This window comes from Bombina bombina, chromosome 1, assembly GCF_027579735.1.
Source record: "Bombina bombina isolate aBomBom1 chromosome 1, aBomBom1.pri, whole genome shotgun sequence".
In the NCBI taxonomy this organism is placed as follows: domain Eukaryota; kingdom Metazoa; phylum Chordata; class Amphibia; order Anura; family Bombinatoridae; genus Bombina; species Bombina bombina.
In genome coordinates this window covers 457,833,051-457,851,857 of record NC_069499.1, presented here as the reverse complement: position 1 = coordinate 457,851,857, position 18,807 = coordinate 457,833,051, and the positions used below count along the sequence as shown (strand labels likewise).

The window sequence follows — 18,807 nt, the reverse complement described above, 5'->3', positions numbered from 1 at the left end:
CCATAATTTGCAAATAAATTCTTTCCAAATCAGACAATGTGATTGTCTGGATTTGTTTCCACATTTTGTCTCTCATAGTTGAGGTATACATATGATGAAAATTACAGGCCTCTCTCATCTTCTTAAGTGGGAGAACTTGCACAATTGATGGCTGACTAAATACTTTTTTTCCCCACTGTATATATGGATGACGCTTCTATCTATGCCGTAACTATTGGTAATTTTTTAACCAACTGACTGTGTTTGTGGCATCCATTCAGTATTTCAGAGAGACATTATCATTGGACTTTTTAATATATTCATTTATTTACATATTTATGTAATCTATATTATGTAATTTATGTTATATATGTTTGTTTGTGATAAATATTTATTTATACTCATATACGTATAACAGTTTAGTCGCAGGATCTCTTATATTTATTGATATTATTAGTATTTATTGATTGATATTATTCTTATTTTTATTTATCTGTAATATTGTATATATATATGTTTTTAGGAACGAATCTTAGACTAAGACCAGACTGCCGTAGGTGCCCCCTTCTCTTTCTTCTTATTTATATAAAACAGCCTTTTGCATTGAAAATTTGCTCTTGATAAAGGGTCAACTTTTATACTTTTAACCTGTGTATTGTAGCATGTTAAAGCTTGTTTGTATATGCTTTAATATGATCTTAAATTAAAACTTTTCAATAGAATCTTCTGGTAAATTTTCTTCTTTTTATTTCAGAAATTGCTTTTATTATCATATGTAACATATAACATATTGTGCTTGCATATTTTGCACATCATAACAGAAAGATAAATTATACAATGCAAAAAAACCCCCCTAAAACTAAAAATAACAAATGTAAACAGTAAAGTCTGTGGTCCATTCTTGTTTTCCTGAAAACTTTGTATGAATTATTATCAGATATAAAAGGACAACAAATAGATATAAACTAAGAATAGTTGACTTATACATTCAAAACTTCAACATCTCTCCTAAATCAGTAACTCTCCTGATATGGTCTGTGTATACTATTAGCTTGTCTTTGGCTATTTAGCTTGTACACCAGGATTGATATGGGGCCTGACAGTTGTGATGGTGTTGGCTTGCTCTCTGTGTTTTGCTTCTGTGTTCATTATCCAAGGTTCCCATATTTCTATGAATGTGTCTTTAGTTGCCATTAAATCCACTACTGAACTAGACATTTTGTATAAATACTTTATTAAATATATATATTATTATATTAAATATATTTTTTGTTGAATTATGAAGAACCCTGGTGGTTCATTTTTCCAGTATCTAGCAAGGCATAATCTCGTGGCTGTACATAATTGAGCAATTAATTTATTTTGTTTTGGTAGGAATCCTCTCATTGGGAGGTGTAGCAAAGCATGTTCCGGTAATAATGTTACTTCTCTGTCATATATGTCTTGCAATAATTTGTTTGTTTCTTGCCATAAGTGTTGTATTTTTTCACAGTGCCACCACATATGCATATAGGTGCCAATCTCTCTGCATCCTCTGAAACATAAATTACTATTTTGGTTTCCTATCTTATGTAGTCTAGTGGGGTATAAATACCATCTATAGGCTGATTTTAGGTAATTTTCCTGTAATGCAGAGTTAATCGTGAACTTTGTACCCTGTCTGAGTGTCTGAATCCAGTCTGTAATTGCCCATTCCTTTCCTAAATCAGCTTCCCATTTGTCCATTGTTGATGTTTTGTTCGTGTTATTATTTATATTGAATATTAGGTATAATTTAGTTATGGAGCCTTTTGGCCTAGTTTTAGAAAGACATATGGATTCAAAGGGGGTGGTAACGCGTGTGGTTGATGTACCCATAATTTCATGTACTCTAGAGTGTAACTGGAAGTAGTGATACCACGTATGTGTGTCTAAAGGGTCTAGTTCATTGTATTGGTTATGTGTCATGAAAGTCCCATTAATGAGGGTGTCTGCTATCCTGTACAGTCCTCTGTTAGCCAATTTATCCTATACTATCTTATCTATGGAGGAGTTGAGATCAGTTAGAGGGGTTATCGGGGATTTGGTGTTTGTGATTTGATAATAATGTGTTAATTTGTCCCAGATATATAATGTGTGTGTAATGGATATGAATCGCTTCCCCTGCTGAGGCCTGCTTTGTTTTGTGGACCATAGAAGTTTGGCTATATTATTAACTCCTATTATGTTAGCTTCTAATTGCAACCATTGTATGTTTTTATCTCTTGTACACCAAAAAGCTGTTTGTGCCATTCTGGCGGCGTTGTAATATGATATCAGATGGGGTATACCCATTCCTCCCCCGTCTCTATGTCTGGTCATAATATGCTTGTTAATCCTCGCTTTTTTATTTTGCCAAATAAAAGAGAGAATATTGTTTTGTAAACTATGTAATTCCCTTATTGGGATGGATATAGGTAAAGATCTGAACAGGTAAAGAAGTTTTGGTAGGATTGTCATTTTAGATACTATAATCCTTCCCAGGAATGATATTTTGTATTTCGTCCATTTGGGCATAAGTTGGAATTTTCTTCTTTTTAATACAAATCTTGAATTCATCTTCCTCCGTGAGTACTTTCCAATTGGTGAGAGCAAAAAAACATAATGGTGCTATGCCATTGGGCTCTTTCTCACTGGAAGGTAAAAATCCATTGGTCTGAAATCTTTAACTGTGGGCTCCAGTAACTCTATGAATTCTTGTTGTACCACTGTTGTAAAAAACATATGCCAATTATGGCTAAAACGTATAATTTTAAGCAATTTTCAACAAGGAAATAAAAGCTATTCTACAGTACAACTAATATTTGACATTTAATAATGTTAAACACATATCAATGTACAGAACATTGACCTTTCTGAATGGATTTGGTGTTGCCAAATGATACAAATTAAGTAAAAATGGTTAAATTACAAATACATTAAAAATAGTCAAAGATCATAACATGATCATGTTTTAAATCCCTTTCTATAGGCAGTGTTGTAAGGATAAAATGAAGGCTTAGTTTAACAAGGCAAATTTTCAATTTTTTAAGGGTATCTGTAAAATGCACAAATTGGGTTAATATAATCTCAAAAATACCCCACAAAGGTTAAATGCAGAACACGTAAATTATATAACTGTAAAAATATGTGGACTAATAAAACTAGTTAGGAAAAAATAAGAAAGAAGCACAGGACCTGAAATTGTTTATATAATATTGTACTGACTCATCCTTCCAACTCTAGATGACATCAGGAAGAAAATGAGTAATATCAACATAAATAAAGCTCAAGGTGCAGATAGAATGCATTGAACAGTTCTGAGGTTACTTAGCTCTATAATAACCAGCCTATAATCTGTATTGAAAAACTCCACAGGTATGGTACCATTGGACTACCATACATCTGATAGGGTGCCACTGTTTTTAAAGGGAACCAGAGTTCACGTGGCAAAATATAGATGGGTAAATAAGATATAATTGGTGGGGAAGCTATTAAAAGATTATTTTTAAAATTGAGATCATCATTATAGTTGTATTAGTAGATCATAACAAACTAATATATGTTTAATTTCTAGAAGGAAGTAAATAATAACTAAGATAAAGGTCAATTAGTTGAAAGGATAAACTTTAATTTCTCTTGTAAGGTGCATCCAGTCCACGGATCATCCATTACTTGTGGGATATTCTCATTCCCAACAGGAAGTTGCAAGAGGACACCCACAGCAGAGCTGTAATATAGCTCCTCCCCTAACTGTCATAGCCAGTCATTCTCTTGCAAGTCTCAACAAGCTAGGATGTTGTAGGAGAGAGTGGTTAAATATAGTTAGTTTATTTTCTTCAATCAAAAGTTTGTTATTTTTAAATAGTACCGGAGTTGTGCTATTTTATCTCAGGCAGTAAATAGAAGAAGAATCTGCCTGAGGTTTCTATGATCTTAGCAGGTTGTAACTAAGATCCATTGCTATTCTCACATATGTCTGAGGGGATTACACAGATGAGGTAACTTCAGCGAGAGAATGGCGTGCAGTTTATTCTGCTATCAGGTATGTGCAGTTATAATTTTTTCTAGAGATGGAAAACACTAGAAAATGCTGCTGATACCGGATTAATGTAAGTTAAGCCTGAATACAGTGATTTAATAAAATTTTGTTTGATTTACTGCATTTTTTCACTGTTTTTCAAATTCTGACAAAATTTGTTTCTCTTAAAGGCACAGTACCGTTTTTTATATTTGCTTGTTAACTTGATTTAAAGTGTTTTCCAAGCTTGCTAGTCTCTTTGCTAGTCTGTATAAACATGTCTGACATAGAAGAAACTCCTTGTTCATTATGTTTAAAAGCCATGGTGGAACCCCCTCTTAGAATGTGTACCAAATGTACTGATTTCATTTTATGCAATAAAGATCATATTCTGTTTTTAAAAAAATTATCACCAGAGGAATCTGACGAGGGGAAAGTTATGCCGACTAACTCTCCCCACGTGTCAGACCCTTTGACTCCCGCCCAAGGGACTCACGCTCAAATGGCGCCAAGTACATCTAGGGCGCCCATAGCGTTTACTTTACAAGACATGGCGGCAGTCATGGATAATACACTGTCAGCTGTATTAGCCAGACTACCTGAACTTAGAGTTTAGCGAGATAGCTCTGGGGTGAGACAAAATGCAGAGCATACTGACGCTTTAAGAACCATGTCTGATACTGCCTCACAATATGCAGAAGCTGAGGAAGGAGAGCTTCAGTCAGTGGGTGATGTTAATGACTCAGGAAAGATACCTGATTCTAATATTTCTACATTTAAATTTAAGCTTGAACACCTCCGCGTGTTACTTAGGGAGGTTTTAGCTGCTCTGAATGACTGTGATACCATTGCAGTGCCAGAGAAATTTTGTAGACTGGATAAATGCTTTGCAGTGCCGGTGTGTACTGATGTTTTTCCAATACCTAAAAGGTTTACAGAAATTATTAATAAGGAATGGGATAGACCAGGTGTGCCGTTCTCTTCCCCTCCTATTTTTAGAAAAATGTTTTCCAATAGACGCCACCACACGGGACTTATGGCAGACAGTCCCTAAGGTGGAGGGAGCAGTTTCTACTCTAGCAAAGCGTACTACTATCCCTGTCGAGGACAGTTGTGCTTTTTTAGAGCCAATGGATAAAAAATTAGAAGGTTACCTTAAGAAAATATTTATTCAACAAGGTTTTATCCTACAGCCCATTGCATGCATTGCCCCTGTCACTGCTGCTGCAGCGTACTGGTTTGAGTCTCTGGAAGAGGCTTTACAGGTAGAGACTCCATTGGATGACATACTTTGCAAACTTAGAGCACTTAAGCTAGCCAATTATTTTATTTCTGATGCCATTGTTCATTTGAATAAACTAACGGCTAAGAATTCTGGTTTTGCTATACAGGCGCGCAGAGCGCTATGGCTTAAATCATGGTCAGCTGACGTGACTTTAAAATCTAAGCTACTTAACATTCCCTTCAAGGGGCAGACCCTATTCGGGCCTGGTTTGAAGGAGATTATTGCTGATATCACGGGAGGAAAAGGTTGTGCCCTTCCTCAGGACAGGTCCAAATCTAGGGCCAAACAGTCTAATTTTCGTGCCTTTCGAAACTTCAAGGCAGGTGCGGCATCAACTTCCTCTAATAATAAACAAGAGGGAACTTTTGCTCAATCCAAGATGGTCTGGAGACCAAACCAGACCTGGAAAAAAGGTAAGCAGGTCAAAAAGCCTGCTGCTGCCTCTAAGACAGCATGAAGGAACGACCCCCTATCCGGTAACGGATCTAGTAGGGGGCAGACTTTCACTCTTCGCCCAGGCGTGGGCAAGAGATGTTCAGGATCCCTGGGCATTGGAAATTATATCCCAGGGATATCTTCTGGACTTCAAAGCTTCCCCCCCCCAAAAGGGAGATTTCACCTTTCACAATTATCTGCAAACCAGATAAAGAGTGAGGCATTCTTACACTGTGTACGAGACCTCCTAGTTATGGGAGTGATCCATCCAGTTCCAAAGGAGGAACAGGAACAGGGTTTTTACTCAAATCTGTTTGTGGTTCCCAAAAAAGAGGGAACCTTCAGACCGATTTTGGATCTAAAGATCTTAAACAAATTCCTCAAAGTTCCGTCGTTCAAGATGGAAACTATTCGTACCATCCTACCACTGATCCAGGAGGATCAATATATGACTACATGCTTATCTTCACATTCCGATACACAAAGATCATCATCGGTTTCTCAGGTTTGCCTTTCAAGACAGGCATTACCAGTTGTAGCTCTTCCCTTTGGATTAGCTACAGCCCCAAGAATCTTTACAAAGGTTCTAGGGTCGCTTTTGGCGGTCCTAAGGCCACGGGGCATAGCAGTAGCCCCTTATTTAGACGACATCCTGATACAGGCGTCAAACTTCCAAATTGCCAAGTCTCATACGGACATAGTACTGGCATTTCTGAGGTCGCATGGGTGGAAAGTGAATGAGGAAAAGTGTTCTCTATCCCCACTCACAAGAGTTTCCTTTCTAGGGACTCTGATAGATTCTGTAGAAATGAAAATTTACCTGACGGAGGTTATCAAAGCTTCTAAATTCCTGTCGGGTTCTTCATTCCATTCCGCGCCCTTTGGTGGCTCAGTGTATGGAAGTAATCGGCTTAATGGTAGCGGCAATGGACATAGTGCCGTTTGCACGCTTACATCTCAGACTGCTGCAACTATGCAGGCTCAGTCAGTGGAGCGGGGATTACACAGATTTGGCCCCTCAACTGAATCTGGACCAAGAGACCAGGGATCCTCTTCCCTGGTGGCTATCTCGGGTCCATCTGTCCAAAGGTATGACCTTTGCAGGCCAGATTGGACTATTGTAACAACAAATGCCAGCCTTCTAGGTTGGGGTGCAGTCTGGAACTACCTGAAGGCTCAGGGATCGTGGACTCAGGAGGAGTCTCTCCTTCCAATAAATATTCTGGAACTAAGAGCGATATTCAAGGCTCTTCAGGTTTGGCCTCAGTTAGCAACTCTGAGGTACATCAGATTTCAGTCGGTCAACATCACGACTGTAGCTTACATCAACCATCGAGGGGGAACAAGAAGTTCCCTAGAGATGTTAGAAGTTTCAAAAAGAATTCACTGGGAAGAGATTCACTCTTGCCACCTATCAGCTATCCATATCCCAGGTGTAGAGCACTGGGAGGCGGATTTTCTAAGTCGTCAGGCTTTTCATCCGGGAGAGTGGGATCTCCATCCGGAGGTATTTGCACAACTGATTCTCCGTTGGGGCAAACCAGAACTGGATCTCATGGCGTCTCGCCAGAATGCCAAGCTTCCGTGTTACGGATCCAGGTCCAGGGATCCCAAGGCGACACTGATAGATACTCTAGCAGCGCCCTGGTCTTTCAACCTGGCTTATGTGTTTCCACTGTTTCCTCTGCTCCCTCGACTGATTGCCAAGATCAAGCAGGAGAGAGCATCGGTGATTCTGATAGCACCTGCGTGGCCACGCAGGACCTGGTATGCAGATCTAGTGGACATGTCATCCTTTCCACCATGGTCTCTGCCTCTGAGACAGGACCTTCTACTTCAGGGTCCTTTCAACCATCCAAATCTAATTTCTCTGAGGCTGACTGCCTGGAGATTGAATGCTTAATTTTATAAAAGCGTGGCTTCTCCAAGTCAGTTATTGATACCTTAATACAGGCACGAAAGCCTGTCACCAGGAAAATTTACCATAAGGTATGGCGTAGATATCTTTATTGGTGTGAATCCAAGGGTTACTCATGGAGTAAGGTCAGGATTCCTAGGATTTTATCTTTTCTCCAAGAAGGTTTGGAAAAAGGATTGTCAGCTAGTTTCTTAAAGGGACAGATTTTTGCTCTGTCTATTCTTTTGCACTAGCGTCTGGCAGATGTTCCAGACGTTCAGGCATTTTGTCAGGCTTTAGTTTGAATCAAGCCTGTGTTTAAACCTGTTGCTCCACCATGGAGCTTAAACTTGGTTCTTAAGGTTCTTCAAGGAGTTCCGTTTGAACCTCTTCATTCCATAGATATCAAACTTTTATCTTGGAAAGTTCTTTTTTTTTTTTTTTTTTGGTAGCTATTTCCTCGGCTCGTAGAGTCTCTGAGCTATCTGCCTTACAATGTGATTCTCCTTATGTGATTTTTCATACGGATAAGGTAGTCCTGCGTACCAAACCTGGGTTCTTACCTAAGGTGGTATCTAACAAGAATATCAATCAAGAGATTGTGGTTCCATCCTTGTGTTACACAATCTGGACGTGGTCTGTGCTACTAAAGATTTTCATCAAACATCTGCTTTGTTTGTTGTCTACTCTGGACAGAGGAGAGGTCAAAAGGCTTTGGCAACCTCTTTTTCTTTTTGGCTAAGAAGCTTAATCCGCTTAGCCTATGAGACTGCTGGACAGCAGCCTCCTGAAAGGATTACAGCTCATTCCACTAGAGCTGTGGCTTCCACTTGGGCCTTTAAAAATGAGGCTTCTGTTGAACAGATTTGCAAGGCGGCGACTTGGTCTTCGCTTCATACTTTTTCAAAATTTTACAAATTTGATACTTTTGCTTCTTCGGAGGCTATATTTGGGAGAAAGGTTTTACAGGCAGTGGTTCCTTCCATTTAAGTTCCTGCCTTGTCCCTCCCTTCATCCGTGTACTTTAGCTTTGGTATTGGTATCCCACAAGTAATGGATGATCCGTGGACTGGATACACCTTACAAGAGAAAACACAATTTATGCTTACCTGATAAATTTATTTCTCTTGTGGTGTATCCAGTCCACGGCCCGCCCTGTCATTTTAAGGCAGGTAATTTTTAAATTTAAACTACAGTAACCACTACACCCTATGGTTCCTCCTTTCTCGGCTTGTTTTCGGTCGAATGACTGGCTATGACAGTTAGGGGAGGAGCTATATTACAGCTCTGCTGTGGGTGTCCTCTTGCAACTTCCTGTTGGGAATGAGAATATCCCACAAGTAATGGATGATCCGTGGACTGGATACACCACAAGAGAAATAAATTTATCAGGTAAGCATAAATTGTGTTATTGCAAAATCTCAAAATCAGTGAAGAGTTTTTCACTCGGGAAGATTATATCATACAGTTAAGGGACTGTGTTTTTTTTCTCTTTAATAATCTTTTATTGAAGGTTTTAGTAACAACAGCGCAATGGAAATGTGCATTTACAATAAAAATAGGATACAAATGTGAAAAAGTTGACTGAATCATAAAAATTAAATATACAGAAAAGGGCATGGTCAGCGAGTTACAAATACTCTAAAATATTCTCATATAAGCATATGTAATGAACATATAAACATATAAAAACCTCTATTTTCTATTTTATGCTCCTCATGGGATTCAGAGGGTCACTTTTGGACCTAAAACAAACCCGTATTGGAATGAGAGGAGAGTTGAGGAAGTATATAGCAATGATATAGGTATATTGTTCAATTTATATTATTATGTTGAGACCCCTCTATGGGTCCTAGAGCGTGAATGAGTTAGTCAAACACTGCTTAAAAATCAGCGGGTATGCACCGCTTATGCATTAATATAGTGATGCGTTTTGTATGATAAACTCATGAACTTTGAGATATACATGTACACATACGAACACATCCGCACAAATGTATGGAGTGAAACAAAACTTAGGGACTTTGAAATATGTCTATACAGATACATGCAAAAAATTATTGAATAAATTGGAGTAGAACAAGAGACGGCTGAACTCCTATATGTATCAATATGAGATTCACTAGTAGTAGTCTTCTTTCTGCCCACCATAGTTAAACTGATGATTAGATTTAGAGAGATTTCTGCATAAACATGGAGTCATGGAACATATGCATTGTAGTACTGTGTAATTGTGACTTTAGTTATCGAGTTAAGGATGCAATGTTGTTTAAGGAACATTAGCAGGGGTACTTTCAAAAGGCCTAAATGTGGATGTCCTATAACTAACAGAGGGGAGTAATTGCCAAATACAAGAGTATAAACATGTAACCCAAAAGAAATACTAGGCTACACCAAATTTGGGTAAAGAGTGTGATTTGCTTCAGTAATAGTTGATACTTGTTGAGGGTATGATAATGTACACTACTATTTAAACATTAGAATAAACTAGGACCTATAGACTGAAGTTAACTCAGTAAACATAGTATAAGAACACTCAATCTACCTGAGATAAACAAAATGCAAATTTTACCACAAAAATAATCAAATTGGGTACATTCTGTAGGAACGGAGAGGAGATGTTCAGACTAGTTGCTGCACCGTTGCTTTGCACAACAAAGTAAATATGGACGTACAGATGAATTGTCATAACAATATATAAGAAAAATAATAAAAAACAAAAAGAAAAGACATAGGCAGATCTCCTTTCCAGGTTCACCAGACAACCCACTTCACTACCCTATGCCACAAGACAGAGTCGTTGGAACAGGTTCTGTCTCTGCCTTCTATAGGACCCCACTTGAAAGACGTCAGAGGCTCATGAAACCATGGTCAGTCACCGGGGCAGGAGAGCTGGTATGTCCCAGGTATTGGTTTGCTATATCCTTCGTAGAAGAGCAACTAGTGTCTCCTTTAGGATTGCTGAAGCCCGGTATGTTTGTGTAGTAGGAGACCGGGTACATGCTGGCCAGATATTTCCATCTGCGCTTAGCTCTATGGCCCCCAGTGATCGGCCACATCACTAGGGAACCGCTGCTCTGTGTCCAATATATGATTGGGGCTAAATCCTGAAGTATAAAGGTTTTCTGTTGACAACTCCTCCAAGTTAGGCATTGCGGCTTCGTTTTGCTGCTCATCTAGCCGAGCTTGCTCAACAGTAAGGTGTTTATCCTGCCGGCTCGTGTTCTGTTGTCTGGAGGATGTTAGTGCAGGCGTGTATGGCATTTCTTCTGCAGATATATCACTCCACACATCTTTTAGAATTCCCACGAGGGAGTTAGAGTGTGTCTCCATCTTGGCAGCCACCATTTGCAGCAAGGTAGCAGTGGGGATCTCCATTATAGGTTATTATTAATAGTTTTGTAGCCGTTACACTCACTTCTAATTTTCTAGAGTTCAGCCAGTGTTGAACAATATTTGCAGCAGGCTTTACCTGGTTTCCAGTAAGTAAGCTTATGTGAGGCCGCCGCCTTCAGGCACGATCAAATAGGTTTGGGTCCTCTGAGAAGATTGGCTCAATAAAAAAAAACTGTCACTACTTGCTGTCTCCTCTCCGCAATAAGTATACACAATTTTGGCGTAGGATGATTTCAAATAAGTAAGATACTCATGCAATTATTTATGAGTTCATCAGAGCTTTCCAGTTTAGCGCCTTAGCATGGCCACGGCTCGGACACACCCCCAGGAACTGTGGTTTTAATATAAAATCAGGATTCAAACGGGGGGCGGAGCGAGCAGCTGACCAGGATGGCTGCACTTCACTGAGGCTCCGTGAACAGACCGGGTATTAAAGCCCATAATAGCTCTAAATTCAAACATTAAGCAGCAACTTCAAGTCGCCAACTACAACTAACTCCTTAATGCTCCATACCAGAACCGGAGCTCACATTTGTGCACTAGTTAACTACCAACGGATAACACCGGGTCTGCGGCCCTTACAACGGCCCGGATACTTAACACAGGCACTCACCCAGTCACAGCCGCCGAGTAACGAAGAAAGACACGGCAAGCACCCTAAGTATCAGACTGCAACATTCGAAGCCCGCAGAGCTGTTGCCTACAATCAAACAGCGGAAAACAGTATTTACCGAGGCAGTGCATATCGCGGTGAGTAGGAGGTGTGAATCATCCATATTGAGCTACGCACTTAGTTTTCCCACACGCTGACTACCATGAGGGACACTATATACAAAGACTCTACCATCTGAACTCTATTAGACAACGCTACTATCACAGACAGCACCCTTAAGTCTGCGTATATAGTAAAAGGCACTGGCTAACTTTTGGGGAATAATTGAACAGATAACGTATATAGAAGAGAACGGATCTTCTGAATATCTACTTATTGCTATTCGTACTGGCTCAAAGATATAGGGCGGTACACCGAACTGATATACCTCAAAAAATTCACGGTGACGCACATTCAAACTGGGAGCAGATCCTATTAAATAACATCCACTTTATATATCATATCAAGGTAAATACCCTGCAAACTGTAAATAACACAGTATATATTAATGGAGATGTCCTGAAACACAACAGAAGAAATGCATAATACATTGCACACACATACAAGAGAGCTATGATCTAGCTGAATAACGCCAAAGAGTGCTACCTCTTCTTTGAACTTCTCCAGCATCCCATTTATCTGGCACGTACCTCTGTCCCTTTTCCTGTTACACAAAGTGGTGACGGGTCATATCCCTCTTTCCCTTTCCCGTAATCGCCCTGTGAGGGTAAAGCACCCCAAAAGGTATAGTGTCAATTGCCATCATAAAAATTTTCCTACAACCCAATCACCAAAATGTCACAGAGAAAAGCTTTACGCCAAGAAAGGCCGCAGAAGGCATCACAAAACAATCAAAGCACTGTTCACACTTTTTTTAAGCAGACTGACCAAAGCACCAAAAGTAAAGAAATGGAACGCTTACAGCAAACGTCAGAAGAAGAACTAGAACAAGACACCATACAGTCTAAGATAGACGAAGACACGACTATAACTCAAACACAAGATGTAGACACACCGATCACATACCAAGCTATGGCAGCCTTGATTGATCAGGTTAAATCCTGTATTAAAGAGGAATGCGCTGATCTCAAAAAAGAAATGACCGAACTAGGCCATAGAGTGGACACGCTTGAGGAACATGAATATGTGGTTTCACAAAAATTGTCACATCTTTCTACCAACCAAAAAAAACAACTTCTACATCTAACTGAACTAGAAGACAAAATCGTCGACCTAGAAAATCGTACGAGAAGAGGAAACCTTCGATTCAGAGGGATACCTGAAACAGTCATGAATCATGAAATCAGGGATTATTTACAGGCCCTATTTCGAGAGGTACTAAGAAACACAAATACAGATTATGGAGAGATTCCATTAGATAGAGCGCACCGCGCACTACGTCCAAAACCACCGGACGATGCTCCACCAAGGGACGTTGTTGTTCACTTCCAAAATTTTAGAAAAAAGAAGAAATATACAATGCGGCGAGGAAAAGCCAAATTATAAATTTCCAAGAACACAAACTTCAAATATTCCAAGACCTCTCACAAAGAACTTTGCAGAAAAGGAGAGACTTTCATCCTTTAACAACACATCTAAGGACATTGCACATCCCATACCGATGGGGCTTCCCTACATCAGTCATAGTTATGAAAAACGGAAAGAAATTCGAATGCTCATCTTTAACAGACCTCAACAGATTCTGTAACCTGTTAAATATTTCTCCACCTGACAACAACACTCCCTCAACTTCTCAAGTACAGCACAATAAATGGGATAATCCAAAGTTCCAAAGAAGACCAGGCCCTGATACCAACAGCAAGCAGTCAAAAAGAAGACAGATAACCCAAGCTGATGATGACAACGCAGACACAGGCGCTCTGAGATGAGTAACTATATCTGTTTAACACATTTTCTTATAATCACTGTTTGTTACAGTATATGGTGACCGTATTTCAAGGCTCAGAGTGTATTACTTCTTTCTGGTTCTCTAGACGAAAGTGAAAGATTATTATCTATGAGTAAATTCAGGGCAAAAATTAAAGAGCAAAGACTTTCCCTGCTGATGAGATGATCTCACTTATGTGGACAATATAGTTTCATTCACTATACATTATTAATAGATAGTTTATTTGTATGTGGTTTATTTTTATGATTTTTTGCAAAATGTGATAACCATATTTCGAAGTCCAGATAATATTGCTTCTTTCTAGCTTATCAGGAAAAAATTGAAAGACTACTACCTATGGGAAAGCCCAGGGCTACAGTTAAAAAACAAAGACTTTCTCTGCTGAAGAGATGATCCCACTAGTGTGGATAATAGAATTTTATCCATTGCACATTAATACTGGATAATTTGTTTACATGTGGTTTTCATACTGTTATTCAAGTTTATTGTTATTTAATAGTTATAGTTCAGAATTTCATATGTGTTGACCAGTACGCTTAGATATAATCACCCAGAGATATCCACCTCTAATTACTATATAAATGCCTCACAATACTGATATAAAATATACCTATGCCCTATTTCCCCATTGATATGTTTTGACCTTATGAATATTGCGACCAGAGGCTGCGGTTTACATCCCCTCATAAGCCCTACTGATTAGTTGTGAAGAGATGCCCACCGCGAGTAACTATCCGTAGGCCCTCAAGATCAGAGGATACTTCTTCCTGCTAATATCTTAGAAAATAATAAGGAAAATAATTATAAATCTCAAAATATCAACCTTTGTCAAATGTAATTGATGTATGTTATTCAATTTTACTATGAATGATCTCTTACCATTAACCTCTGCCCCAGAACTACACTGAGTAGACCTAACCTACTATTACCAGCACAAAATATTCCCCTAAAAGGAAATTCCTCCACAACCAGTAGAATCTCTCTGGCAAAACTACTCAATAGAAGTTGAGCATTTATAATACCTTCAGCTTTAAGTAACTGCCCTATTAGGCCTTAGTGCAGGACATGTCACTACTGACATTAGGAATCAAAAGACACCTTGATTCAGATAGTAATTAATTTAATCTACTGGGCTATAAATGATTCCAAAATAAAGGTGAGAGATATATCAGAGGCATCACAGGTTAATCAATGATCTTTTTATCTACCTAGGTCTAATTAAAAATGTTATTTAATAATCGAGCTGCAGACAACATGACCGAAGAGCTTATGTATATCCCCTTATTATTCACACACCCGGTCTGTAACATAAAGCTCCCAAATTTATTCTGAATCAGAAACTGTAATTAAAATTGCTATTGTATATTGTTTAATACAGAAGATATTGATATTGCTATATCTACCCTTACCCTTACTAACTCTAACCTCTAATACTATCCCTTTCCTTTCTTTCCTAGCTCACCTGATCACCCTTAAAGCTAAACCATTCCCACCAGACTCTCTTTCCCTGAATTACTAGCAGACATATAGCTAAGAATACACAGTATCGCTGCAGGTTCCTACTAAATAATCAGCACATATATACCAAATGTCGAACTCCAAAATAGCACAAACACCTCATTGTAATGCAGATACTTTACACATAGCCACACAAAATGTCAAAGGTTTTCTATCGGCGGAAAAAAGATCTATTGCATTCTACGACTTTCACAAAAGAAAAATAGATATAATAATGACCCAAGAGACTCACTTTAAGAAAAATCACGAACCAACATTATCTAAAAGATACTATGACCAACATTTTTGTAGCTCTGGTACACATAAGAATAATGGAGTCAGCATATCATTTAGACGAAATTTCCATTTTGAATTAATACAGAAACACTCAGACAAAGAAGGCAGAATCTTAATTTTAGTGGGCCTTTGTTATGGTGCCCCAGTAACCCTAGTCAATGTATACGCTCCAAACAAACCAACCCCGCATTTTTATAAACCTCTTATCAACATGATATTAGATATGGCTAAAGGCCCGATTATTGTCGGAGGAGACCTTAACTTCCCTTTAAATCCAACTCTGGACACATCATCCGGTAGATCCTACATGCGAAATAACACTCTTAAATCCAATTGTACAGCTTTACAAAGCATCAATCTTTTCGACACGTGGAGGATAGTACACATAGATAAGAGAGATTATACCTTTTTCTCACATCCACAACATTCTCACTCCAGACTTGACTACATTCTATGTGACCAAACTCTCCTCTCCACTCTGGTACATTCTAAAATCACCCACACTTCTTGGTCTGATCATAGCATGGTTTCTACTATCTTTAAATGGTCCAATAAACCACGCAACACATTCAATTGGAGACTAAATGATCACTTGCTTACTGAGCTGGAAACAGTAGAGGACATTAGGAAACATACAGACGAATACTTTTCCCTAAATAAACCTGGGGATACGTCACTAGCAAACAACTGGGAGGCATACAAATGTTACATCAGAGGAGTTATAATGAAACACAATGCCCAACAGCGTAGAAAACATTCGACACAGTACAATACACTGGCAAAAGAATTGGCCACATGCGAAGCTGCACTTAGAACAGACCCCACCTCAGCTCATAATCTTAACAAAGTAACCTGTGCAAGAGAAAACCTTAACAAGTTTCTCATACAAAAAGCTCATATGAGGGCACTGACTACCAAAGCTAAGTTCTTTGTGGAAAGTAATAAAGCAGGACGACTATTAGCCAGATCCCTGAAAAAACGCAGACTCACCAACTTTATCAAAACAATCAAAACACACACTGGGAAGACCACTCATACTAATGAAGAGATTGCTAATACATTTGTCTCCTTTTACACGAATTTGTATAATATCCAAAACACCACTACCCCAGATAAGACGGAAATCTTACAGACATACCTGACCAATATCAATACACCATCCATTACTGACGAAAATAAACAACTACTAGATTCCCCTATCACTCTCCATGAAATCGCTTTAGTTATTGAATCACTGCCAAATGGTAAATCACCAGGTCCAGATGGCCTTACGGCTAAATTCTATCAACTGTTACAAAAACAGTTAAACTCCCATCTCCTATCATTATATACTGGTATAGATAACGGAAGTGCCCTTTCCAGCTCCCTACTAGAAGCAATGATCACAGTTGTCCCAAAACCAGGTAAATCAGGCGATGTAGTAGGTAATTATAGGCCAATATCACTTCTAAATATAGATTTAAAAATTTACGCCAAGATTTTAGCGAACAGGATGAGCACTATATTACCCGATATTATACACCCGGATCAAGTGGGCTTCATTAAAGGACGTGAGGCGAAAGGCAATACCATAAGATTGCTTCACTCTCTACACTTCTCATCTTCTAACCATACACCGCTAGTAGTGCTTTCAACAGATGCTGAAAAGGCATTTGACAGGGTGGACTGGCAATTTATGTGGTCCACTCTGTCAAAATTTGGTTTTACTGAGAAATTTATCAACAGAATACAGGCCCTCTATCACAATCCTATAGCTAAAGTAAAAATAAATAACACCATCTCACGATCCTTTCCTATATCTAATGGCACCCGCCAAGGATGCCCACTTTCCCCCCTATTATTTGCACTTACAGTGGAAATTCTAGCGATACAAATCAGAGATAATCCACAAATCCGGGGACTGGAGTTTGGTGGAGTAGTTCAGAAATGCCTCTTGTTTGCTGATGATGTGATCTTCACATTGCAAACCCCAAATGTATCCATACGACCCTTATAGAAACATTGAAAGATATAAGGCAGTCTCCAACTTCTCCATTAACATGGAGAAGTCGGGACTGATGCCAGTTAATTTATTACCCGAGGAACTACAATCTATATCACAACAAACAAAATTCTTAGTGACAGATAAACTCAAATACTTAGGCATGATGGTCTCCAAAGACACTCAAAAATTATACTCAGACAACTACATTGCCCTCCAGAATAACATAAAACAGCTGTTAGACTCATGGCATAGGCAAGGACATCTATCATGGCTGGGTCGGATCAACACGGTGAAAATGATGATAGTTCCTAAATACCTCTATCTTTTTCAAATCCTACCTATGACTATTCCTAAAAGCTACCTGTGCACACAACAAAAGATGATAAACTCATTTATCTGGTCCTATAAATGCCCGAGAATTGCCCAACACACACTTTACCTTAGTAAAGAGGATGGAATTTTAAATGTTCCCAATATAGCGAATTATTACAAAGCAATACATCTAGCTAGAATAGTAGCCTGGAATCACTCCTCCTCCTCTAAGTTATGGGTACAGATTGAGAGTCATCTTCTACAGATTAGTCATATGAGAGATATACCATGGATCCCGAGGGATGCTAGACCACATATTATACAACATACCGAATATATTAAAACCACACTTGCAGTATGGGATGAATTGCTCACACAGATAAAGGGAATATCGTCCTCAATATCTCCCCTAACACCAGTTCTACGATATCACCTTTTCCTGAAACATAGCCTCCGTACCCATACTAATAACAACAAGCTTTTACTGAATTTACCAATCTATTTAATAACAACGCCTACAGAAATGAAAGATAGACTCTCCCTTGAGGAGGAACTAGGATCTCCATTCCAAAATTGGTATGCATACCTTCAAATCAGACATGCAATACACCATAGCCCACACAGACAGGAAATTTTGAGACCATTGACTAAATTTGAACAATTGTGCATAAACCCGAAAAATACAAGAGCACACCTCTCTCAGATATATAAAATACTCAGAGGCTCCTTCCCTGAGAAACGCCCGACCTATCTAATGAGATGGTCGGACGAACTACACAGAGTTAGATAATGAATCATGGCAATACGGGTTCCGTTACACCCACGCTTCTTCCACCTCGTTAATTATGTCCAAATTAAATTAATTTTTTTTAGCTAGGTGGTATTTAACCCCCCCAACGTTTACGAGCTATCTATCCTAATGCCTCATCTGGTTGTTGGAGGAGATGTGGTGATGAAGGCACTTTAACACATATTTGGTGGACATGTCCAAATCTAGGTAACTTTTGGCCCCAAGTAGAAAACTATATGAACAAAATCCTAAACATGAATTTAACTCTCACCCCACAAGCTATTCTTCTAAATCACATTCCAAAATTCACATGTCTTTACCGTAGGAAACTATTCCTTCTAATGCTAACCTGTGCA

At 38.8% G+C, this 18,807-nt stretch overlaps 1 protein-coding gene across 1 annotated transcript in view; it reads left to right on the top strand.

Annotated features, from left to right (window-relative positions):
* LOC128658546 (dynein axonemal heavy chain 11-like) overlaps positions 1-18,807 on the top strand; it is a 1,692,686-nt gene that overhangs the window by 59,985 nt on the left and 1,613,894 nt on the right. The window contains 3 exon segments of the mRNA XM_053712841.1: positions 12,467-12,997; positions 13,601-13,662; positions 15,804-16,768. Of these exon segments, the coding sequence (XP_053568816.1) occupies positions 12,467-12,997; positions 13,601-13,662; positions 15,804-16,768 (1,558 nt within the window).